At 44.1% G+C, this 27,107-nt stretch overlaps 1 protein-coding gene across 1 annotated transcript; it reads right to left on the reverse strand.

Moving 5' to 3' along the window:
* Positions 1–2,937: 2,937 nt before the first annotated feature.
* Positions 2,938–7,543, reverse strand: LOC144388425 (uncharacterized). Its single transcript, XM_078089786.1, has 2 exons — positions 3,622–7,543; positions 2,938–3,043 (listed from the first exon to the last, which is right to left on the reverse strand). Exons 1-2 carry the CDS (start codon positions 7,541–7,543, stop codon positions 2,964–2,966), a joined length of 4,002 nt encoding a protein of 1,333 aa, XP_077945912.1. The 3' UTR covers positions 2,938–2,963.
* Positions 7,544–27,107: the final 19,564 nt, after the last annotated feature.

Below are 27,107 nucleotides of genomic sequence, written 5' to 3' on the forward strand. Positions count from 1 at the left end.
GCCGTGTCAGAGGGAGACAAAGGTGACAGCCATCTCAAGGCAGGGATATCTTAAATGAGTGTTGGTGGTTGTGTCCGCAGGGTGCGAGGCCTCTGCCTTCCTCCTGAACTCCATTTTTTTGGTGCTGCACAGAGACGGCGGAGCTGCACGCAGTCACGGATCTGCCTCATGATGGGATATGAATATGTATGCAGGTTAACTGATGTGCCACACTTTTAATTGCAATGGGACGAAAGGAGCCTGAAGTGCAATGCTTCATGCGAGCGGTTCCTTGTCTTGACATGTAGCGTATTATTCCAGAGAATATCAGGGTGCAACACTTCTCTCTTTGTCCGGTTGCTTATCTTACTTTTTGTTGGGCTTTTTCTTCTGTATCTCCATCCAATTTAAATGCTTCTTTTGAAAGCACAAAATTATTTTGCCGGGATTGATCTAATTATATTTGTTGTGGCTCTTGTTGTCCCTCAATTTCTGCCTCTTTGCCTCTGCCAATTAGGTTTTAACTAAACGTGATTATGAAGAATAAATGCTAACGTTCAGCTTCACTAGAGGGTGCCACATCAGTTTACCTAAGGCAAGGCTTTCAAACTTGGGGAGAAAAAGTGAACAAAGCTAATTTTAAGGGATATGGTTTTGATTTTGAGTGTTTGCATGAGCACAGTGGAGCATTTCAGATTAAACCCCCCCAATGTGTGGCAACCGTGAAATCGCTTTAATTAGACCAGCTGACAATCCATTGGTGTCTCCAAACACAGTGGCCCTAATGTAATGATGAAAACGAACCAATTACCTCTATAGCAATTTAAACTCTGCAAAATTGGAAAAGCCAAGGCAGAACTCCTGTGGATGCATTCCTATTTTTAAATGAATCTTAAGAAAAATTTTAAAAAAGGAAGTTTGAACAAGACCTCCGAAGCTGACGGCTGGCGGCTGATATATTGTGAAGGTCAAGTCGTTACTGATAGTTAGAAAGAGTGACAGCTGCCACTTTTTGAACAAAGGTCAACCCTTCACATCACACCATCAGATATTGACTCTTGGGTAATAATTGCACAAACTCATAATTAATAATAATTAATAATTGTCTCGGAAATGTTCATCGAGTCAATAAGGCGTGTCAGCTCTTTTGGTGAATATCCTCAGTTATGAAAATATGGCTTTTTGCATGACGTTTTTCATGGAAATCACAGGTACCCAAAACAAGTGTTTCATCTTTAATACATTCCACCTATTCAAAAAATAAACGATTACAGTCTAAAGCAGATATGGTTCCACTGAAGATGTTCATCAAATTGAAGGTTCATTTACCACATTTGTGCACACATTACAAGATTTTAGATACAGCAATCCAATTTGGACTTCCTTCTTCAAATGTTTGTAGACCACATCATTACTGCTGACATTAAAAATTAAATTTTTCTGAATATCTTTGTGTCAATATAGATCTCTCCCTCACTGCAAGGATGAAAGAAAGATCAGTATTAACAATCACAAGAATTGAAGACTGCGGGGAACTTTGCTGAATTACTGGTGATAGCTCTTTGACATGTCAGTACACTCCGAGGCGTTGATCTGAAAAAGAGGATTTTTACTGATTTGATCTTTGATCCACACCAGTTTAAAAAAAACTTGTTTTCTCCTGATAAATCACACATTTTTATTGTACCAGTTATTTTTACCATTATTACCATTATTATGCACCCCTGATGTGAGACAGCATGTGAAATGCATGTGGAAATGGTGAACTGCTTTTCAACATATATTAAGGAATATCATAAACGTGTTGTCTCCAAGTGCAAATACCAGAACTTCTGAGCAACAGGGATGTCATTTGGCAGAACACAGTACAGCACATGGTTAATATTAGTAACTTCAACCTATAGCGACATGACATCAGAGGTTGAAGTCACAGCAGGGAATAATTTGTGAAGCAATAACTCCATACAAGTCGTTCTTCAGTCACTCCTGAGATCTTTCCCACATGCACTGAACATTTTAATTGAAATCATCGTCCCATTGTGCGAGGAGACAGTTTTAATTTACAGAGATAAGCCAGCTCGGTGTTGACCTTGCCGTACCCTGACATGGATCGTTTCCCCCTGCACCTTCGAACGGTGTCTTCACCGTTCACCATCAACTCTTGGTTTTCTTTGGAATATACTTCCAACATACTTCTCGATAATACGGAAGTGACACTAATTTGCCTCTTGGCCTGGTTTTGTCTTTGACATCTGAAGCGTGAGAAAATAAAATCTTTGTAAACAGCACTTGAACTTCAACAGATCAACACTTCTCTCTGTTCTGACTGACCAGCGATATTGATTGCATAACGCTTTGTTCACTCGGCTGCTTCCCTTCCTTTGTTGCTATTATCAGACAGCGTGCACAAAGCCAGTCGCTCTCACCATTCACTGTGAGATATAGAAAAGACCGCCGGTGCAATTATGAGGAGAGCAATAGCCGAGGCCTCGGTGTGATGGCTTTTTTGTGCAGGGACTCGTGACTTTAACACACTTAAATCCTGCTTTTTATTGGTGTGTGAAATATGGTGCATTGGACCTGATTATTTTTGGCTCTCATTTTGGATCGGAGCCGCGTGGTTGTCCAACGTATGGATGTGGGAACTATAGTCACATTCACACACTTTTATCCAGTAATTAATATTAATTACTTGCCCGCCTTGATTCAATTCTCCGTGCTCGACTGGTCCTTGGACTAACTGGGAACTGCGAGACGGCAATACGAGGGAATCACTTAATGTTGGTTGGACACACGCTAAAAAAAAAAAAAATCAGTTTCCACATAGCAATCAATTAAATCATTGAACTTTCAACTAAATACTAGGATACTAAGGACTTTATAATGTATTGTGGTAACCCAGGGGGAGTGAGGCCAGATTCGGGCTTAAAATAAGAAACTCAGACAGCAAATGCAAACAAAAAGGGTCCTTTTAATGGCAAAGGTCAAAAACTACGGCTCTTCCAACCGGCTTCCAAACTGAAATATGTGGCGTCTCCTCCTACGTGGCGCCCGCTTCCTTGTCCTGTTAGGAGCAGAGTAGAGTAGAGCGGTGAGTCCTGGGGGTTACCTCCTCTCCGACGTCTGGCCCCGTCCGGTCTCTTCTCCTCTCCTTATCTAGGGTCTGCTCTGATTACCAGATAGGCCGCAGGTGTGACCAGTGCCACGTTCCCAGTGGCTGGAGCACCTGCACAGGATAATAAATCCCCCTTATCACCTCCCCCAACCGGAGCTTGGGGCTCCGCCCCAAGTGCTTTGTTCCTCCCCCTGGTTTGCCACACACCCCCTCCACCAGCTCCAGGTTGGGGCTAGGAGCGTCAACGAGATAGCATTCCTCCCTCCTGGACAAGGCGTCTGCGTTTCCATGTGCTTTTCCCGACCTGTGCTCAACAGAAAAATTAAAGTTTTGCAGTTCGAGGAACCACCGTGTAACTCGTGCATTAGTGTCTTTGGCTGTAGACATCCATCTCAGTGGTGCGTGATCCGTTACCAGGGTGAATTTTCTGCCCAGGAGGTAATACCGCAGCTTTGTCAGGGCCCATTTTATTGCCAAACATTCTTTCTCCAACGTTGAATAATTGATCTCATGCTTTAGCAACTTACGGCTGATATAGGTCACTGGGTGTTCTTCTCCTCCTCTGACCTGGGACAGCACGGCTCCAAGCCCTGATCCAGAGGCATCTGTATGGACGATGAACGTGTCCTCAAAATTAGGGGTGCTTAAAATTGGCTCGGTGCACAGGGCCCTCCGAAGGGTTGTAAAGGCTGCCTCAGCTTCGGTGCTCCAGAGGACCTGGTGTGGGTGGCTGTTTTTCGTCATCTCGTGTAAAGGGGCTGCAATAGTAGCAAAGTGGGGTATAAAGCACTGATAATAGCCGACCAGGCCGAGGAACGTTTTTACTTGCCGCTTCGTGGCTGGCTTAGGCCAGGTGGCAATGGCCTCCACTTTCCGGGATTGGGGTCTCACACTGCCTCTCCCAATGGTGTAGCCGAGGTATTCCGCCTCCTCCAGGCCAAGGTGGCACTTTTTTGGGTTGGCGGTCAGGCCAGCTCTCCGTAGGCTTCCCAGGACAGCTTTCAGGTGGCCTACATGGGTGGTCCAGTCGGGGCTGTGTATGACCACATCATCTAGGTAGGCCGCTGCATACTCCCGATGAGGTCGGAGCACCTGGTCCATCATTCTTTGGAACGTAGCTGGCGCTCCGTGGACTCCGAAGGGCAGGACTCTATAGTGGTACAGGCCTTCTGGGGTAGCAAACGCTGTCTTCTCTTTGGCGGTTTCTGTGAGGGGAACCTGCCAGTAACCTTTAGTGAGGTCGAGCGTGGACACAAACCGGGCTGGGCCTAATCGCTCTATTAACTCATCAACCCTCGGCATGGGGTAAGCGTCAAATTTTGAGATTTCGTTCAATTTTCTAAAATCATTGCAGAATCTCTCGCTGCCGTCGGGTTTTGGAGTCAACACAATCGGGCTGGACCATGCACTGTGTGACTCCTCAATAACGCCCATCTCCAACATCCTTCTCACCTCTTCTTTGATGGTCTCCCTTTTTGCCTCTGGTATGCGGTAGGGTCGGAGCCTCACCTTTTTCCCAGGTTCGGTGATGATGTCGTGGTTAATCACCGTGGTCCTTCCCGGCATGTCTGAAAAAACATCTTTGAACTGCCCAGTTAGTTCCACCATGTCTTGCCGGTGGGTCGGACTCAGATGGGGGCCCAGAGGTACCTGTGAGGGGACACGATCTTGGGTTTCGGTGGTTAGTGCGGCCATCGGAACACTGTCAGGGGCGTGCCATTTCTTCAACAGATTAATGTGATATATTTGGCAGATTTTCCTCCTTCCCGGTTGTCTTACCTTATAATTCACCTCCCACACCCTTTCGATCACCTCATAGGGTCCATGCCACTTTGCCAGGAATTTGCATTCCACCGTTGGAATCAGGACCAAGACAAACTCTCCCGGCTGGAACTCCCGTAGCTGAGCTCTACGGTTATAGATTCTGGCTTGGGCGTGTTGGGCTTGTTGCATATGCTCCCGCACCAGGGGCCATACCTTAGCCATCCTGTCCTGCATCTGGTCGACATACTCTATGGCGGAGCGATGGGCTGATGGCTGTTGCTCCCATGCTTCTTTGGCCAGGTCCAGCATGCCCCTGGGTCTCCGTCCATACAGCAGCTCAAATGGTGAGAACCCTGTGGACGCCTGGGGCACTTCGCGGATTGAGAACAAGACAAAGGGGATTAGTTGGTCCCAGTTTTTCCCCTCCACGTCAATAGCCTTCCTTAGCATTTGTTTTAAGGTTTTATTGAAACGTTCTACCAGGCCGTCCGTCTGTGGGTGGTAGACAGAGGTTCGTATTTGGCTCACCTTCAGCAGTTTACACATCTCCTTCATCACCCGAGACATGAAACAGGTTCCCTGGTCAGTAAGGACTTCCTTTGCAATCCCAACTCTACTAAAGAGAAGGAATAATTCTCTCGCCACCGCTTTAGCACTTGCGGTGCGTAACGGGACCGCCTCTGGGTACCGGGTGGCATAATCCATGATAACCAGGATAAACCGGTGCCCCCTACTGGACTTCGGCAAGGGGCCTACTATATCCATGGCTACCCTCTGGAATGGGATGTCGATTATTGGTAGTGGTATTAGTGGATTCTGGTAGTTTACCTTCGGCGCCGTCTTCTGGCATTGTGGGCAGATTTGGCAATAATCCTGGACCGCCTTCTTCACCCCCGGCCAGTAGAAGCGCTCCCGGACTCGGTCGTAGGTTTTCTCCACCCCCAAATGAGCTCCCAACAGGTGGGAGTGGGCTAGGTACAACACTTTGTTAATATAGCGCTTGGGGACTAGCAACTGTTCCACCACCCGTTCCTCCAGCTTTGCCACCCTATACAAGAGGCCATTCTTGATTGAAAAGTGTGGAAAGGTGCTAGCACTTACCCCCGCCACCGGTTCTCCCTCGACCACAGCCAGGTTCTGTCGCGCTTGTTCCAGGTTAGGGTCCTCCCACTGGGCCGTCCCAAACTGCCCGGGCCTGGTGGAAGATGCCTCTTCTGCCGGTGGGAACTCCGAAAAAACCTCGTTCGAAGACCCTTCAGTTAGTCGGGGATCCCTCCTTGTCGGGGCCTCCGCTGGGGCCGGGGCCTCCGCTGGGGCCGGGGCCTCCGCTGGGGCCAGGGCCTCCGCTGGGGCCAGGGCCTCCTCCTCTGTCCCTTCTGCAGATGACGTGGTTGGGCTAGATGGGGCTGCACAGGCATGTGCCACCTTGACTTTCTGGTCCCTACCAGGTTTCTTGGTGGGACAGTTTCTTCGGTGGCCAGCAGTCCTGCATGCCCACAAACGCCAGAATATCGGGCAGTCCCGCCCAATCAGCACTGGTACCGGCAGATTTTCCACCAAGCCCGCAACAACCTCAAATGTGCCCCTGGTGGTCTGGACCTTAATGTGGGTCGTGGGATACTCACGTGAATCCCCGTGGACACAGGAGACTGGGATGGGGGGTCCCCTGGGGCCAGAGGTCAACCCGGGCCGTAGGAGGGTGACCGCACTGCCGGAGTCGAGTAGGGCTTCAGCATCCTGGGTCCCTATTCTGACCGGCAGCTTTGGGGCCCTTGCGCCCTCATGAGCCCAGCACGTGGTAAGATAGCTGTCGGCCTTCCGTGGGGAGTCGGAGGAGCCCGCCGTAGGCATCAGAATGTCTTCTCCCGGACAATTCCACGCTATATGGCCCTCTTGTCCACAGGCAAAGCATTTTCGCCGGTCCGGATTCACAAAGGGGCGGCGCTGGCGGGATGGCTGGGGCGGACCCCCTTGGGGCCTCGGGCTTGGGCCCAGTGCCTCAGTGTCGCTCTTCCTCAGCCTCTGCCTGTCTCTCCTGGGGTCCGATTGGCTGGGTGGCCTACCGCTTTGCATCAACTGTACCGTGACCTGGTGATTCTCCAACAGCGTCACTAGGGCATCTACTGTCTCTGGGCAGCTTTGAGAAGCGTGTCGTTTGGCACCCCCGGGTAAGGCTCTGATACAGCGATCCATGGCAACTCTGTCAATCGCTGGAGGCCCCTCCCCCGAGGTTAACCAACTGCGTGTCAATCGCATCAGCGTTGCAATTTGCGGCCGCACTGGGGCAGCAGCGTCATACTCCCAGGCGTGGAACTGTTGGGCCCTCGTCTGCAGGTTGTGTCCATAATGGGCCAAAATCGCAGCTTTCAATGCCCCATACTGGTTTACGTCAGCGGGGGAAAGGTCCCGGCAGGCTTTTTGAGCTTCGCCAATTAAAAAAGGGGCTAGAATTCCTGCCCATTGTGCTCTAGGCCAACGTTCCCTCTCTGCAGTCCTTTCAAAAACCTCTAGGTAGGCCTCAATGTCATCCTCACCGGTCTGCTTGGTGAGAACTTTACTGGGTTCCGTCGGCCCCTCTGGCTTTACCAGATGCCGTCCAAGAGTAGTGATGGCGTCCTGTAAGGCTTGAAGACTCTGGGCCTGCTGGGTTTGGGTCTGGATGAGCTGTGTCAGTGCATTCTCCATGGTTCTCCGTGTCTCTCTCGGAGTACCTATTTTAGCCTGAATCTTTAGCGACAGACCGTCATGCCTGCATCCTCCACCAAAATGTGGTAACCCAGGGGGAGTGAGGCCAGATTCGGGCTTAAAATAAGAAACTCAGACAGCCAATGCAAACAAAAAGGGTCCTTTTAATGGCAAAGGTCAAAAACTACGGCTCTTCCAACCGGCTTCCAAACTGAAATATGTGGCGTCTCCTCCTACGTGGCGCCCGCTTCCTTGTCCTGTTAGGAGCAGAGTAGAGTAGAGCGGTGAGTCCTGGGGGTTACCTCCTCTCCGACGTCTGGCCCCGTCCGGTCTCTTCTCCTCTCCTTATCTAGGGTCTGCTCTGATTACCAGATAGGCCGCAGGTGTGACCAGTGCCACGTTCCCAGTGGCTGGAGCACCTGCACAGGATAATAAATCCCCCTTATCACCTCCCCCAACCGGAGCTTGGGGCTCCGCCCCAAGTGCTTTGTTCCTCCCCCTGGTTTGCCACAGTATGTTATGAATTGAGTTATGAAAAAGCTCTTTATAACGATCATAATCCTCTATGTATGCGATTTCATTTGAGCACAGTGAGAGGGCAAAGGGGGGGGGGGGGGGTCCAGCATCAAAGGCAAAATGAAATAGGGGAGAAACACATATTGCAGGTAAAGAGTCTGTGAGGGTCGAGGGTCGCCCGGCCTCGCCCCGGGCGAAGATGCAGCATTAAAGTGTGGCCGGTATTAAACCTCAATAAACACGCAGTTGTCAATGTATTTTCACTGTTGAAGTCTTGAAATTATATTTCACCCCTCCGTATCGACCGGCAGATGAGAGGGAGGAAGAGAAAGGGGCAAATGCGGATAAGAAAAAATCAACATCATTGGCATTACTGAAGTGAGCAGCTTTGGCGAGGAGGGACTTCTTTGAAGACTTACAGCCTAATCTGCTGAACCGCCATGTATGCCTCAGCTTTTGTTTCTCAGACTCTAAGACCTGCTCCTTGAGGGGCCGCAGAGAGACGGTCAATGGATTCATCTTGCGTAGTGCTGAGAAATGTTAGGGTTTTTCCATCAAACAGAACAGTTAAATCGGCTAAATCTAATCTTTTTTTTGCAAATTGACTCTTATAACTAACTTTGAGCGTATTTTGCTGTCATGTACTGTAAATATGTTTTGTTGATAACCGGCAATATGGATTTTCCACACTCTGCATTTTATCCTATATACTAATGAATTGGTAAAAAATGATTGATCCGATATTTAATTCAAAGAAGACATGTTAAGTAGAATAAAACATATTTCACAGACGGCAGCACTGAAGTTTAAAATCTTCATAGAATATTTTTTAAATATAAAGAGACAATCATAAATACACTTGGTATACCAGCAATATTAACGTAAAAGCCAAATATGCACATTTAGGCCCAGATATCACAATTACATATTGGTTTACTAGGTTATTTTGGAGATTTGCGCGGATCTGGAATCAGGAAGGTTAGTAGAAATATACAGCTGGACTTTCTGAATGTCGTCCAATGAGCTTCAAAAGGAAGCAATTAACAGTTTCAGTTTGTTTAAAGGAAACGGGAAGAAAAGACATGAAAGGCCTCCCTTTCTCTGTCGGAACATCAAGTGCTCTGACACACTGACAAAGGAATGTGGGTCCATGTGGAATTGCGGCAGAGTGAACATGGTAGGTCTTTGTGGATGTATTTGAGCCACGGTAATAATGAGAAGCTCGTGCTGTGGACTTGCTGCACAGCGCTGTAAACTTATGACACTGGCTGCATTTATATTTCTCCCATACAATTACGATCCCATCTGGTCCTTGCTGTTTCTGCTGCCACAGCAGTGAAGAGAGAATTCACTTTTGAGGACTTCAAAGCTAGTTTGACTGCTTCAAATCCCCCCACAGCACCCACAGCTCAAAGGACAGTGGGTAGAGTGACTGCCAATTAGGAGTTCCAACTAGACCCATTAAACCCAAAAGAAAAATAGAGGTTTCAAAGAGGAACTCAAAAGAAAGTGCTGTTTTATGAAGAGTGCCGTTTATGCCAGTGGACTAGAATAAAATATGTCTGCCTTTGGCGTTATTTTTTGAAGGACAGATTGTTATTTTAAAGGGCATTCTCACCTGTGAGTTGTCAAGTGTTGGAGCTGAGTGCGAAATTCATGCTACTTTATAATGAACTTATCGAATGTGCCCTTCAACAACGGTCATCACCATCACAGCTGCAGACGGTGAGACAAAAAGAGCCGAAAGGGAATAGCAGAGGCTGGATGTGCACGAATCACACACATATATGATTTAACATCCCCCTAAGGTGCTTTAACAGCACTGTACCTTAAAGGGGCATGACGTGAGATTTTACTGGCCCATAACACAAATGGCTGTAATCAATTTGATAAAGTTGTCAACAGTGAGCCAACAGTGGCCGCTGAGACTTATGGATTTCAGAAACTGGACTTAACTTCCCTCCCCCTCCTTCTTATATGGCGCGTTTCCACCGAGCGGTATGGTACGGTACGGTACGGGTCGGGTCTGTTAACCATGATTTGGCGAGCGTTTCCACCGGCAACAGTACCCTTACTTGATAGGCGTGGTATATGACGGAAAGTAGATTGACGTCATTCCATCGCGCGAAAACTGAAAGCTAACCGCAAACAACAATGGAGGACATACAGCCGATCCTGTTCTTGCTTCTCGATATGTGGCTGTTTGTCACAAGGAGACGACAATCTTTGTTTGAGCAAAGGCTACATGCTGCAAGGAAAAACACAGGGGAAAAATACGTGTGTTGTCTTTCCCCTTGCGGCACGCGGAAATGACGACACTCTTTTAACCAATCAACGTTCTGCAGTGAGTCTAGCTCCACCCTTTAGTACAAAACAACTGTGCCAGGTAGCCCAACGGAAGGGTACCCAAAAAGTGGTACGGTACGGTTCGGATTTTTGGTACCATTCTCAACTTTTGGAAGTGGAGACACAAATAAAAGGGTACAGACCCGACCCGTACCGTACCGCTCGGTGGAAACGCGCCAAAAGATGACACCATACAGGGGACAGGGCCTCATGTCACCAGCTGGAAGCATCTAATCTATGAATAAAAAGTTTATTATGCAGATATGATTGTGGTATTGGTATTCGAATAGATTGAAGCAAACTCCAACAAATGCTTCTTTCCTGCTCTGAGGAGGCTTTTGAATACCATTAATCCTAATTATCTGTCGATAATTGGGATAATATTAGGATATTAATTCAGTGCATAAGACACCTACCTCCTCCTCTGAACTCAAATAGAAATGTTTTAGTCAATGACATTTATGCCTTACTAACTAGTCAAATAATACCCTTATTCTTTAATTGTTATGTCGTGCAACAAACAACCACCTGATGCAAAATCGCTGTACTTTCAATAAATTACCTTTAAAACCGTGTTATGTTATGTACAAGAAACCCAGCCACGTAAAAGCACCACCGCTTGCAACTGCAAATGCACAAAACCCAAATGTTTGGTTCTGTATCATTGGTCTCTACATGTGGAATTATAGAATATAATGAAAGAACTACCTTTTAACCGGAAAAGAAAATACTTCTTAGAAAATGGTTGGTTTCGGTAATGGTTGATAAGAATATATTATTATTAATTGGGGCTTTGAAGAGAGAATGTCAAAAACTGGCTTTTTCTATTCCTTTAGTTGAACACGGTCCGTACCGTGTGTCTCTGGCCTCGTTTTGACTTGGCGGAGACTTTTGTATTTGGCAGCCATCACTGAACACAGATTAGCTCTCCTGAATGCCAGAATGTTTAAGGCTTTTTAAAGAACGCAAGATTCCATGAGCACATGAGGCTTTTCAAATAACAAAACAAACTGCCCTTAGAGAGTCTACAAGTAGGCACACTGGTAAATTATGTAATGTGACGTAGTTGTTGATAGAACCAATCCAGTCGACCCCTACATAGCTCATCTAACAGGTGACCTCTTGATGACATCCAGGAAAGCTTTCTGTCATTCAAATGAATTGACAATTTCATCTAATTTCTCCTTGTACCTATCTGTCATTCCATTTGCAATTGAATCGGTCCACACTCTTTTCAATCTGGACGTGTCCACTTTCTTATTAAAACAGAGTTGTTTTTCTCTATTTTGTAAGAATACACATTAAAAAAAATACAAATCAAAAAAGTGTTGTTCTTCTGTTTCAAAGAGATCATGCTGGCATTTGCCATTTATCTGCAATCAAATGCAGATATCAGTTTAGAGAGATTAGCTGAAGACATCTTCTTGGAAAACCGTCCTCCCATTTCAAGATGATAATCTGGCTGTAAGCAAGGATCTGTGCACAGAAAAGCAAGTCTTGGCATGTTCATTATCCGGATATCTACTGACACCCCTGAAATCTTGGCCCGCGCCCCCAGCGGCCATATTGTTGTCAAACTGATGGGTTACAGCTGATGGGTTCCAAGTCATTTGTGACCATAACGTTCCATTTGGTATTGATTTAATTTGTTTTAAATGACAAATCATCATCGGTTGCAAATTTGTTAGTGCTAATAGATTTCATGACACGAAGGGATGTGAAATGTTGTCTAGGATCCCATCTTTGCTGGAATAGGTGATGCATGTGACTGCTCTTAGTCAATGATCACTGGGCTATTTCCTCCTGCTCTCAGCAACAGACTTCTTGACCAATTCTGATCCACAAAATCATCAATTTCAATCATTGAAAACCTTTTTCTGGCTTGTCAGTATTCTAAAGGCAATTAGTTCCTTCCTCACACACGTACATTCTGGATTCCTTCTTTCTTGGAATTCCTCTTGTTTGAATCCTGAACCAGCGTGACCACTGTATCCTTTACTCAACCTTTATTCTGTGAGGCTTTTAACAGAAGTGTGGAAGCATCATCACGATGCGTTGCCATCGAATTCCCATACTTTCTGCACTGATCAATTCATTTGACAGATGATTGGTCTATGCGTGACCTGACGGTAGTGACGGCCAGAAGGTCATTCAGGGAGTAGAGACTGCTCGCCACTTTTATTGATTGTATCATGGGAAGCATGTCTAGCATCTTATCAATACCCACAATGTCTGAAAGTGTGATGAAATGGTGAAGGAAGGGATGTAGATGGGGGAGGTTAATCGGAAACTCCAAACCTCATTCTTAAACTGTATCTTCAAAAAATCCAATCCTTCATGTATGAAAGGGATAACTACATTTGAGGAGGCAAAATGCCCCTCCCTCACAAATCCCAAATATACAGGATATGGTTGTTCCAGGGAATAATAATTATTTTGATAAATGAGAAGCAATAGAAAGAATCAGAGGCGACATTTCCTTCCAACACATCTGTCTTCCAGATTAGAAAACACTCCTCTGGAGTGGGGTTAATTGGTTGATTGGTTAATTGGCTTGGAGTGGAGCTAATCCAGATCAAACTCAGTGTAAACAACAACAACAGACATTTTTGTCAGTACAACAGCAATGTTTACCATTGACGATTTAACTTGTATAGCTGCACGCTTAAAAAGAAACAGAAAGAACTATGATGTAAATCTTTAGGTCAGCTCAAGTTCCCCTCAAAGACAGACTGCGATTGATTGGAGTAATGTGTTGTTAAAGCCATATTTTGCATCCAATTAGTCCTGATCTATTGTTTCTGTGCAGTGTTTTAATGACCACAGTGGGCGGGAGATTATTGGCCCCAATATCATTTGTCTCCCTAATCATGTGTTTATCACAGCGCGGTGCGCGGAGGGTCTCTAGTGAGCCACGCATAACATAAACCCTTGCACCACTTTTTGTCCTCGATGAACCCACCGCAGCGACTCGAAAGGAAGGTCCTCATTAACATGCAGACAGGTTACGAGTATCCAACTGCAGGGACAGTAAGCCCGCGATGAATCATCATTAAAAGATGACGTGGCGCGGGGTCACAGTTAGCGGCTGGCAGAGGTGGCGACAGCTTCAGCTGGGTGGATTGCCGGCTATGAGACTGGCACCGTGCGGCTCAATCGAGATAAACTATTCTGCAAGTAACTTCTGGGAGCCTTGATTTTGTGATATTGAGCCACTCCATTTATCGTTAATTGTCTCAGTGTAAGGTTAATTGGCTTGTATTGGAGCCAGGAAATCCAATTAGCTTGGTTGTTATACCATCTCCATCTACACATTGATCCCTTGGTTTTGATCACAAAATAATAGTTCTTACAAATAAGATCACGAAAGACACAGTGGCTATTGCATCTGTAACTGTAGCATTGGGAAGGCTAGACACGTTTTGTTGCCTTGGCACCTTCATTTGAATTCAGTCTTAACTTGTTCAAATCTCATAGGAAGAGCAAATCAAGCCTGCTAAGGGTTCAAACTCCAGAAAAAGCCTGTGAGTTGGTTGGCATTGTGGGAGAAAAGTCAGCAGGGGCTGCAGGGATGGGAGGGGCTCTGTGAACCAGAAAATCACCATTCCTAACCTCTCCAGCATGATCCTGCTTCTTTGTTTCCGCAGAAGATGCGAGGCCTCCCGAGATGCAGGTGAAAGAATACCGGATACAATCTGAAGGACATAACGTGTTTCTGACTCCTCAGTCCTCTCTCATAAGTGGTACTCACTGTGCCAAAGTATACTGCCAATATGATGAAAGGAATTATATGGATCGTATACTTTTGTTGGAATGTTTTTGTCACAGTAACGGTTTGCCACCAAAAAAAATCTGTCAAAAGCTTTTCTGCCGCCTGCCATTTTCTTTAACACAGCGTCTGCACTGAAATTGTGTATTTCAAGCAATTTGAAAAAGGTGGACGTTTGGATTGAGATGTCTATATATGAGAGCACAGGCATCACACAGGCCATGACCGATGGATCCACACGTGGAACAAAGGTGATATGAACTAATGGATGGAGAGATGAATGGACGGATAGATGAATGGAGGGTTGGAGAGAAGTAGACAGAAATTATAGATGGACAGAAGATGAATGCTTTAGTCTTTCACACACAAAGAATACCTGACGGAAGAAAATCTTTTCAGCGATGTCGGGTCAACGTTGGCCGGCATATGGCCGGATAATAAGTCCGCTATGGTAATGTTGCAGGCTGGATTGTTGTGCCGTTTGACGGATTCCATTGTTGCTAATGTTCTGTGGTTGCCTGCTCTACTGCAGAGGGGTCGGGACGAGCGCTCTGTGTGCAGCAAATGTCAATGACCATTAGCATAAGAAGAGGGAAGGGCAGCTCACTCGACGCATATTCCACAGCCCATTGGCTTAATAATAAAACAACACAATGAGGGGCTGCTCGCTTGTTCGCTGCAGAGCCAATACAAATCGATCGCATCTTCTTCGTCTGTAAGAGAAATATTTATTCTGCACACCTTGCTGTGCTCCAATTACAGATCTCCTGTGTTTCCTGCCTATGCCTCTCCGCGCCTCCCTGTATGAAGGAGTCCAAGTCGCTGACCTCAAGGAGATGCTGAGAGTATTCAGAAACAGATCTCCCATTCCTATTCCCCTTGCCCCCAGACTTAATCCATCCCCCACTCCCTTTCCACCATCTCCCCCATCTCTCACTGCAGTGTTGTCGCATTGAGTCTGTGTGTAGGAGAGGCATGTGTGTGCATACTAACACGAGCCACGTTGTGATTCCCACTATGCCAACACAGAGCGCCTGCTGCCCTCGCTCCGGATTCTTATAAATAAGGGAATAAGCTTTGCGCTGTTATTAAAGTTGATGGAGACAGATGGCTGCTGTTGTTTACAAGTTTAACTAAATCACCAGCCGATCAGCTGTGACACCCCACGAAAGTTGAAAGGCTGGAAAAGGAGGAGAGGCGGGGAATAAGTGAGAGGTGGCAAACCGATGGCTGCAAACCATCTTTAGCAGGTGATTGGCGACATAATTCATCACTGCCTCCGGCGCATCGAGAGTCTTGTGTTATAAGCATCAACTTATCTCAGAGATTAATGCACCTTTCATTTTGAGGTTTACCTACAAGTCTATCTGAAGGTAACATACAGTAAGTGAGGTCAGTTCTTTGGTCTCTTTTAAACCACAAGGATCAAACCGCAGACAAAAGCATCCATCTTATCAGAGTGACAAAGGGACACGGAGCAATCTAGATGTCCACTTTGAATGCTAATGTATACAAAACACATGTGATGTAGCGATTCATTATTTACCATTGAAAGTCCTCAGGGGTGACATCTTGTTCTACCTGGTCATCTTTAAGTGTCCGTCACTGGTAAAATTGCATATTGATTGCAGTGTTTGGTGAAGTTCGTTCGGCGGAATAGTGATGCTTATAAGCATAAAACCCATCGGGTATGTTTCAAAGGGAAACAGTTTGTCCCGATCCAAAACTCATAACAAGTTGATACTTCCCGCTTTGTCATTCCACTCTGTCAGAGGTGACATTGATATTCATACATCGCAGCAGGCTCTGTGTCAATTTCCAAGTCTTATTCAAATCTGCTCTGAATGGAGCACAAACCCCTCAGCAATGCCGTCTGCGAGGATGATGGCCTGTCCTGTTTGGAGAGAAAATTACAAGAGGAATACACCCGGGGATCTATTCTCATTCTGCGCGGTGTCAATGCACCAGATGTCTTGAAGCAATTTCATCCAAATATAGGGTATCTTCTTTGTTTAGTTGTTTTTCATCAGCATGTACGGTATTGAGTAGATTCATGCATCTTAAAACATGGAAGGACACGCTCGGTAAACATACACACATTTGCTATATACTTTAGAGGTGATCCTATTGCAATCCTTGACCCTGCAACCTTAACCTTCACCCTTAACGTTACGTCTGAACTTAACCTTTACCCTCCATGAACACATTTCTAATTCAAAGCCATTCGATTAAAGCCCTGCATTTGAAACGCTTTCCTTATAATCATAACCCTTTGATATAATCTTTCACTGGTCTGTTTTTAAGTCGTACAAGCTGGGGAAACACACAACCGGACACACACGGAAACACAACATACACCCTGTGATTATTTTACTCTCTTTTCACTACTCTCTTAAAAGCCCAGGAATTTTGTTTGCACGGGATTTGAGACCCCTTGCTAGATCCATCAGCCCCTCTGACCACAGGTGACCCCCCCACTCCCTCGATGACCTTTGAGAAAGGCCATCTGTTCCCCTTACAGGATGTGACTGAAGAGGCGGATCTCCCAGACACCAATTGATTAGAGAAGCATTAATCAAGCTGAGGGATTATCCCCAGCACGGAAAAGGCTCCTTTCTATAGTAAACCAATTATACTTTTTATGGGATGAGAAGGTTAACTGGCTGCATGAGCAATCCGTTTAAACCATTGACACTGTGGGTCCGAGGAGGAGCAAGCGAATGGAGGCGGAGGAGTCAGCTGTGAGGGACGGGAGGCCGAGAGCTAGGAGGAGCGATTGTGGATTCATGGGGGGGAGTTTGAATCGAGAGCGAGTAGTGAAAAGCATAAAATGATATTATTGGCCGTTAAAGTTAATTGGTGAAGTTGCCGCGAAAAAAAAGTCCATGGATGGAAAGGATGCATGATGCCGCCCTTTCTGCTAGCAAGGAGCAGTGTTTTCCCTTCATGCTGCATTGAGCATGCAGCATGAAGGAGGAGACTCTGATAAAGGTTCATCCTACACTTTAATGACTCCAATGACTTTAACGACCGCTGCCCTGATCTCAGACTTAATGGCCCCTCTAGATTGAGGAGGGTTAAATTAAACCTGTAAAGAGAAACATCCATTCATTACCGCTCCCCCATAGCGCACATTCACACCAGTAACCTGATAACAATTATCTGAAGAAGGCCTCCATTATAATGACATATTTAAGTTTATGGGTCCTGATATATTGAAGCTCCATGTGGCACGAGTCCCAATTGTCATTCAGAATCGTCCAGATCTATTATCCTGCCTGTATTACATTACAAAAGTAACTTTAATAGTGATAAAAATTGCACAATCTCACAAAACTACATAATTATTTGACTTTTTTAAATTGCTTTGCTTTTTATAGTTTATATTGAAGCTGCATTATGTGAGCTATGCTTTGGACTCTGTTAAGAACCATTTCCACTGGACAAAGAAAACAACAACACGGACGCCCACTAACATTTGTGTTTTGTCTTTAGTGGGAAAGGTTACAATCTGAATTAAATCTGCAGAGTGCAGACAGACCCTGGATCAGTAGTCAGAAGCTCAAGCTCCTTCGCCGGTGATGAAAACATGACACGTAGGTGGACGCACTGATGTCCTCCCTTTTTCTAATGCGATGCTATGTGATTATATTAATGTATAAAATGTCAAATAAATATGCTCAACTCAAAGCCACGACTTAACCTCAATCTTACCGAGCCGATCAACAAAACCCACATCATTCAAACTCGACAGAAGCCAAATGAAACTGGTCAGTGGTCTTTCCCCTCTCCCAACAATTACCAAGTCTGCTTTGGAACAAAGCCTTAGTTCAAACGTAGATGGGTCAAGAGGATTAAGCTGTTATAAGTACTCCTCAAAGCTACGGCATTCCACTGAAAGAAGAAGTTATATTTACCTCGGCGATCATTGTGGAACACACTTTAAAGTCCAAATGATCAAAATAAACGTCATCAGAACAACCTTTTCCACCTTTCCACTGCGCCAAGGCTCACCCACTGCATTCAAGTCTATCAGAAGTCTGAGGTTTCGCTGTTGTTTCTGGATTTTTGTTCGTAGTGGAAAAGGCCAACATCAAGTTGACTCATTTGTTGTTCTGAGATATTTTTGTTGAAAGCTGTTGCGCAACATTCTTATGTTTTCCAGGCCCACTTAAGCTCTGCCTTCTTCTGAGGTTTCGTCCGCTCCTTGTTGTGGAAAATTAGGACGGAATATTGTTTGGTCTATGACTTTCAGCAGCTGAGACTAGAGCTACATTCTGCCGCTGTGCCTGTCATGATTGATGTCTTATTTACAATACAAAACAGAGCTTATGATTTATTTACACTTTTATCCATTTCCTCTTTTTCACTGCCGCTACGCAGTCGTTCTCTCTATGCTGTGACAAACTTCAAGGACGGAGACAGAATTATGCACTTCTCACTTGAGAAATGGGACAGAGAGTGTCAGCCTGTATCTGTCTCTCCATTCTATCTTAAAGTGCAGTTTGCGGATGACAGATAAACTCTGGGGCTTAGTCAGCTTACACTGGCAAGTCTATGAGATCAGTGTGCTCCTAGATAACAGGCCGTGTGATTTCACCGTGATATTTATACACTAGTTTTCAATTGGACGTCTAATGCCAATTCATCAGAAAGATTCTCCTCCCCTTCAAAAGTCAACACTGGTGATCTTATACTCTAGACTCGAAATGAGAGTGTTCACATAATAAAAAAGCTCCTCAGGTAACTGAGGACAGGTTATTCTGACCAAAACATTTAAAAAACATTGACCCTTTTACCTCAGATGCCGTACCTGCAGTTACATTCGCTGTCATCACAACGTCCTTCTTATCAAGTTACTTTCTGGTCCACAATGTTAAGATCGTGCGTCTTACACTCCAAATATCGTAATCACTAAATCCTTTAGATCAGAGGTCTTCAACGTTTTTCAAGCCAAGGTCCCCCAAACTGATGGCGAGGAGGAGCAGTGACCCCCTATTCTACGGAGTTTGGTCCTCCATCTTTTATTTTTTTTTTACTTTTACTTTAGACGTGAGCATAGACGCGATCTGATTGGCTGGTGCCTGTGCTGTCGTATTTGCATGAAAGGAGCAGTGAGTGAACGGTGCCCAGCTTGAGAGCTGCTGAGGGAAGCTGAATGTGGGTGTTGCGGACTGACAGATAACGTCTTCTCCATCAGCTTATCCGTCCGCTTCATTATATTAGATTCATGTTAATGTGTATTTAAAGACCATAAATAAAATTATGATTCTGATTCTGAAGACATTTACATTTGTGGGGAAAATTTTTTTTTTTTAAAAATGATGTCTTATCAACCAAAAATTTCGCGACCCCCTGCAGTACCTTTGCGGACCCCTTGGGGGTTGCTGACCCCCTCACTGCATGAAAAGTGGGATTTTCGGCAGTATGCGGCACTGTAAATTGTCGTGGAATTTCAGGTTTGCGGCTGTTCACGGCAATTTGCGGGCAACGCCGAAAACTGCCGTAAATTGTCAGAAATTGATGTGGGCCTCCCTTGGCAGTTGTCCCCCCATGACCCCCCTCCTCCTAATTCTAGGGGAGGCTTTGACATGTAAGTGAAAATGCTGTGAGCTATACAAATGCAAATCAGGGTCGCAGAGGGAGTTTTAGCCCAGGTGACATTTTTTTAAAAGGTAAAATGGCCTGTTGAAGACCTCTGCTTTAGATTTCTTAATTGTAAACCATTTGTTTGTATATACCTGAACTGATGCCTTTAGCTCTCTGCACCAACCTCCTATTACCATTTATCTAGTGTGAAGTTGACCGCTTCGGATCAGCCGGCTCTTTCCAGTGCAAATATACTGGTTGAGTAAGATAAATCTGCCCCTGATCAGGGACTCTGTCGGCTCTTACACTCCCATTCTAATAGATTTCCCTTTGATCTCCACTGATCCACTGCAGAAGAGTGCTGGTATTAGAAAGTCCCCCTGCAGGTTATAGTAATGCAGATGCAAATGTATGGCCACGTCGGTTGGCTCCTCACATTCATTTTATGTATATAGTGTGAGCTCTTTGGGAACAAAGACAGGGATTTTAACACGAATCAAAGACCATTAAACTCAGGTTTAATTTTAATTCCATGATGCAAGAAGAATATAACATTAAGTGATACAGTATGCACACAGTTTATATTTAGCATTGAGGCTGTGACAATAATAAACCATTTCACATGCAGAACGACACCATATGAAATAGATTATTAATGTCACAGCCTACAGGTGTAGTATCATGTTATCAGTAAGTGTGTCATGTTTGGATGCAGCAGCCAAACTCAAGTTGTCTGTTAGAGGCTGTCTTCATGTTTCAATCTGTTTGATGTCACCTTTTGTCCAGTTTAAAGAGGCCGGGGGAATAAGATCCAGCAGGTCATTTGAGCAAGTCACTGAAGGAAGAACTGGACATTCTAATGAAACCACTTACATTTAGAAAAGAGTTGATGATTTAATTTTGGTCAGTCAAGTAAACTTCCCTTTTGGTATTTGATGAGTGTGCAGCCGTAGAGAGAAGAGATTGAAACTGTAACCTTTGTTAAACATATTCAATAATGTTGTGCAGCTTGTTCAATTCATCTTTTGGGCACTAAAAGAAAAGAAAGGAACAGAACTGTAATAATTTCAACAGTTCATGCAGGAAACATTCGCAACATGTGATGATCGATAACCACAACTGGCGCTAAACAAATTACACACACACAGAAGGGCCAAAAGCAATGGTTACGTTATCGTAGCCTTGGTTCTATGATCACAGACTAAGCCCTCTAAAGTTAATACTCTTGAATTAGTAACATGCATAAACTCACTTAAAATCTGTTCACTCACCCAATCATAGTGTTGTGCTTATAGAACTAGTATTAAAGGTATAACTCACACAGGCTCCGCCCTCCGAGAAATTAGCTTTCAGTGTCAGTTTTGATCAAAATCTTTTTTTCACACAAGTGAGGGTGGAGAAAGCCACGTCACAGGTGGGCCGTGTGAAAACCATCATCTCTGACAGTGCCGTTGAGCGAGTGGTAGATGAAGGCTAAACTAAGAGTTCACCACCTCCGGCTATTTAAAGGCTGACTGACGGATGAAATCGATTTGTGAGAGACTCGGGTCACAAAGAGGAAATTATTTATGCCGCCACTGGTAGATTTACATGGGAGTTGCAGTCTTTTGTATGGCATTGAATTAACCTTTGTTTATCTTTAAGATCATAAATGCTTCAGATTATAATAGCAGGTGCTTTACTGTAGATGCTCATCTATCTTACTTATGAGTCTATATGGCTCAATAAAACCTTGCACATATATCACAGTAACAGTAACAGGCTCAATCAATTTTACAACATTTAGCTCATTCCTCTAATCCCCTACCCTTTCTACTCAACTACTAATGATCAACACTAAACCCTCTTTTGCACATAGTTCCCTATAAATTACTGGATAATCTTTCTTGTACCAGTTATGATTTTCACTATTCACACACATCACACACATGACATTGCCCACTTTAGCCTTATGCCTAATGCATCTGTATGTATTTGTATATTTTTATTGTTATTGTAATTATGCCATATATGACTTTCATTGTAGAGAGTAACTTTGTTAACTGTACACATGACAACAAATATCAAAATTGCCGGAAATGCAACGCTTATGGATTCCAAAACCCAAGAGGAAAAAGACGAGGATTAGCCAAGGCTGGATACGTGTACGTGGCAGAAGGCGTTTCTTAGTGTTTTAATGAACATGGCAGGTGACTTCTTGTATAACATGATAATCCATTTTGTCAGACTGACAAAACATTTTACTTTCTTGTCCGTGCATTGCTACTGCATTCACCACACAGCCGTTCTGGCATTTTTCCTGATATATTAGAAGTAATAAGGCTTGAGCTGGGAAAATTGATGGAATTTGAGGCCATTCCGGAGCTTTTCAGGGATGTACTGCCTGTGTTAAATGGTCAGCCAGCACGGCAGAAAACACTTTAATTCCAGCTGTGGATTGAAAATGTTTCAGCTGGAGTGGAACTCACCTCCACCACACACCTTGCTCTGGTCATCTGCATACATTACATACATCACAGGGTAGAACTCAGGACTTTCATTATTGCAGTTTAGCGCCAATTTTATCCAGAAAGGTAAGAGCGTGGAGACCATTTTTGTATTAAAAGCGCTGAAGCCGTTTCATTCACTGTGCTAAGGCTATCTCCTCGGACAGCTGCATTCACAGGGACTTTCTCTGCTCACTATATGACCATTACTACATTCGAGGTTACCGGGGTCTAGACGGCAGTATTTTGTGACTAAATATAAATTGACTTTGGTGGAAAGATATTGCACACAGCCAAGAATACCGTCTCGTCGCCATCACTTGAGTGGGTGTTTGTGTGGGTGGTGACTTTGTGCAGTGCATAACATTGCATTTTAATATGGATCTTGTTGGAAAAACTGCAATAATGTCATTTCAAGAAGGGGGTTTTAGACAAAACAAGACTGTGTCAGTATCGTGTGTACAATAAGTTGAGTGCATGACATGTCAGCTCAGGATATGAAATCTGTGTGACGTGTGTGTCCGGTGTCCAGAAGGCCTCTCGGTGTCTCATGATGATCAGGTGTGTGTCTCAGGATAAAGAACATGATGGCCCTTATATATGTGGGGCCTGGAAAAGACAACCATTGCGTAGGCTTGGCGCATGACTTCTATGTGTGTCAGCTCTGTCTCCTATTTGCAAACATTAAATGTCCGGTTTTGGTAATTATTGTCGAGTGGAAATGTTTCCAACAAATCTTCACACAAAAAAGTGTTGATTAAACAAGACAGGAAGTTCTGTACATGAGAATTGTGATTCAGAAATAGAGTTACTTGTGGACAGCTTGCAAGACAATTACGTCCATCTTCAGACAGACTTCATCTGGACAATAGCTGCCACAGCCATTGATGCAGGCAGGTTAATAATACTTTACTCATGTTTAGTTTCTTTGCTGAGACAGACAAACATGAAAAAAGGCAAACCAAAGCTCAGCTTTTGTAAAAGATGAGATATGGGACACGATCAGGAGACTGAGCGAAAAATAAATGGAGATAATGATGGAAATGAGAGAGAAGGAGCACGGATAGCCCACTGTAACCAGAATGAGATTGGCATTATGTCTCTGTGCTTTTCAACACAAAAAACAGAAACAATTGTTTTGGGTCAAACTGTAGAACTCATCAGTTTAATAATGCACAATCATTGTAAAGTAACAAAGTACTTTTGTATCAACACTTTTAGCTGACAGTGCGGTAGTGTTTGAAACACATTTTTGTATTCAAAATCCAAATGACAAAGACAAAGATGAAATTAAGATTATTTTAGAACATTATTTTTAATATATCTTACAGTTTTTCCCAATTGTTTACACAATAATTCTGGTACTTGAGACACAATGACCACAACATGTAACTCATTTACCAACCCCCTGAACCATTTCTGCAAAACTACAAGCACAATTCCTGCTTTACACTCAAATTGCAGGTCTAAAACACACTTTTTTCAAAACACTACACACAATTCTCTGCTTTTGGCACAATTTTCATGCAGAAAATATCTTGTTTTCACAAGGAACACACTGCCATTCAAATATGCACTCTGACTCATCACAAGGGCAAACACCTGTTACACAGTTTTACAATTCAGACTTGTTGAAATTTGAACAATGCTTTTTTTATAACAGTCATAATATGATATTGCAAGTTGTTTGGGGCTTGGACTCCATCCTGCCGCAGGATAGACCAGGGGCCGGGATCTCGAGCCGAGACGAGGCATATCCCCCCCTTTGGTGACACTGGTGGTGGTGGTGGTAGAGCCCAAGTTGCATAACTCTCCTGTTGTGCCAGGTTCAGCTGTAGATTGGAGGTGTCAGGGGTGGTGGCGGGTCACCTTTGGAGCGTGCTGAAATGACAACTGACAGCAAAAGAGAGGTCTAAAGCTACCCGACTCTGCCCCTAATCAGCTGGCCGTGCACCCCCAGGGAGAGAGGAGGCCACCAGGGAACGGCACAGCCTGTCGAGTCTTCCTGACTGAATTTTTGCCTAAGCTTCATTTAGCAATCAGAGCTTTAGCATAAAAGGGCAACAGGTGAGCTCTTTAATGAAAATTAAATGGATAAATTAATAAATGGATGCAAACATTGGAAACAGAGGCAGAGCCAGAGGAGTGAGAGTAAGAGGACGAGGACGAGGAAGGCCAAGGTTAGTAATCTCTGATGAGATCCGAGCCACTTGATCATGTGGTCAACCATGGTCTAAGAATGAGGGAGGCTGGGCAAAGAGTACAGCCAAATCTGAGCAGGTACGGTAGCAGCCATCATCCGGACTTTCCGAAATGAGAATAGGTAAGAAATCTACTCTCACTAGAAAATTGCAGTACTGCATATCAATACAGTACTCAATGAGTACAGTAGTACAGTATGGCCTGTGGACTATTCTTAGGACTGTAAAAATACTGTAAAGTATGTTTCAAGTAATTAGGAAATGTATACCCACTTTGTAATTACAGTATTTAACTATTTGTTTGGCAGAACTGAAAAATTACCAACACAAGGTGGTCGGGAACGTGTTCTGTCTCCTGAACAGGAAACTGGAATCATAAACATGGTCCTAGAAAACAACGCCATAGTATTACAGCAAATACAAAGAAAAAAACTAGAAAACATTGACATATTTCAAAATATTGATAGGGTAAGCTTATCAACACTGGACCGTGTCTTTCGCAGAAATCATCTCAGGATGAAGCAGGTCTACAGGGTGCCATTTGAACGCAATTCAGAAAGAGTCAAAGAATTGCGATATAACTCTGTGCAAGGGAGTCCCACAATTGATGCGTACTCTCAACATGCAGTATAGTTTTTTTTTTACTGTCACTGTGTACAGTAAATTCTTCTGTTGTTTTGTATGTAGTGTATGTGCAACTTTGTGTTTGTTGGGAATGGGATGTACACTGTGTACATTGTTTTTGTGGGAAAAATAAAACATTTGTTACTGTGTATTTGTGTGTTCTGAGTATAAAAACAATATTCTCATATATTTGACAACACACTTATGTATGCACTGTCTGTAGGAAGTGTAACACTGAACAAAAAAGGCCTAAGTCATTATGATGAATGGAGAAGAAGTGTTTTCCATTCATCATAGTGTTTTACATTGAGCACATCAGTGTTCAACTGGTTCTTATAAACGTCTATTCATATGATAGTTTGTGTTTGTCATTTGAAAACAAAATACCATTTTGAGAAGAAATAACATTGTTTTGAATGTAAAGTTTCATTTTGCAGGAGAATTGAGGGGTTTTTCCCATTGTGTGTGTGTTTTTTGATTTGTGTGTAGAGTTCTGAGAATATGAGGCATTCTTTCAGAAAATGTGTGTAAATAATCGAGAAAAACTGTAAAAAGAGAGACATTCACAGAGATACAGGCAGTGAATACAAAGGGTGAACGAGAATCGTAAGGTGACTTCCCTCTCCAAAACCATGCGTATAGCCATGCCGTAACATTTTACAGCTTTGAATTTAGTTAAGACAGCAGCACTTTCCAGGCAGCTTGGGCAGATAGATAGAGGTGTGTGGGGCAGGTGGGCGGAGGGGGGTTGATGAAACATACAGAACACATAAGCACAATGCATAGAACCGCTACAAGATGCTTCACAAACATTGACTCGGCTGGACTCGGGTGGACAGCACTTCTCTCAGAAAGATAAGGCCACTGACCTTGAGGTTGTTGTTTATTTCTTGTTTGTGTATGTTTGTTTGCTTCATTGCTTCAGGTTACTGTCAGGCGCTTAAGTGCCCATTGTCCTCTGGTCCGCCTCCGGCTCTAGAAGTACAAAAAGCATGGTGGTGGGGGTGTCTGGCCATGTGTTTTTTTTGGCCACCTGTCTAGACATCAGGAAGATAACATCTTCTCTTTTAATCCATACTAGAGAGCCTGGAGGAGACACATTTAAGCATCCATGCCTGACTGTTTATCTGTATGTCTTCCTCCCCGTATGACAAAATGTGCACTTTTCAACTGTGCAAGATGCAACACATTGCAAGAAAGACGGTGCTTAATATCCTTCTTCATTACTTGCCAATGGCATGTAGGCTTTGGTGAGAAAAATACATCCCTCCAGAGTGATGGCTCCTGAATTTAATGCTTTCTCACTTCCCTGTGGTTTGTGAGCCGTGTACACATAGATGTGTGCCATTCATTTCGTCATTCTTATTTGCATGAGGATGCTGAATTAAACATGACACAGTTCGGAGTAAAAAGAAAAAAAGAAGTGTTGCCATTAGTTGGATCCACACACCGGTTGCCTCATAAAGCAGCTATATTCATTCACATGATTTCAAGAGCTGTCTTGGCAATTACTGCTGGCACTGCAACATGCCACTGGATTGTTGTAGGAATAATGATTGGCATTAGAAATACCTTAGTATAACATTGTAGCTGACAGGCTTGTTATTAAGGAGGACAGGGGATGATTTTATTGTACTCAAGAAGAAGACATCAGGATACAACTCTCTCATGTAACACTGCGCAGCGACTGTGAGAGTACATGAATGGCTTAGTTAATCGTAATAATACACCTCGCCACCCGTGTTTTCACTCCACGTCTTTAAAGCACGGTGGAAAGATTGAATTGTGATTATAGAGAAATATTCTGAAAACAAAAAGATTGCTGCAGTTTTTCTAGCGCTTTCAGTCTGTTGATCTCTGTGTCCCTGGAATGGAAGGCGAACATAACAACGACATAAACACACAATCAAGCTGTCCACTGCTGATTCAGATGTGTCTTCACCCTGATGGGATGCACATAAATTTATGGCATCCAACTGAGTCCTGCACTTAATGAACTTATTTTGAGGAGCAAAGACCAAAAATTCAAAAAA

This window comes from Gasterosteus aculeatus, chromosome 1 (assembly GCF_964276395.1).
Source record: "Gasterosteus aculeatus chromosome 1, fGasAcu3.hap1.1, whole genome shotgun sequence".
In the NCBI taxonomy this organism is placed as follows: domain Eukaryota; kingdom Metazoa; phylum Chordata; class Actinopteri; order Perciformes; family Gasterosteidae; genus Gasterosteus; species Gasterosteus aculeatus.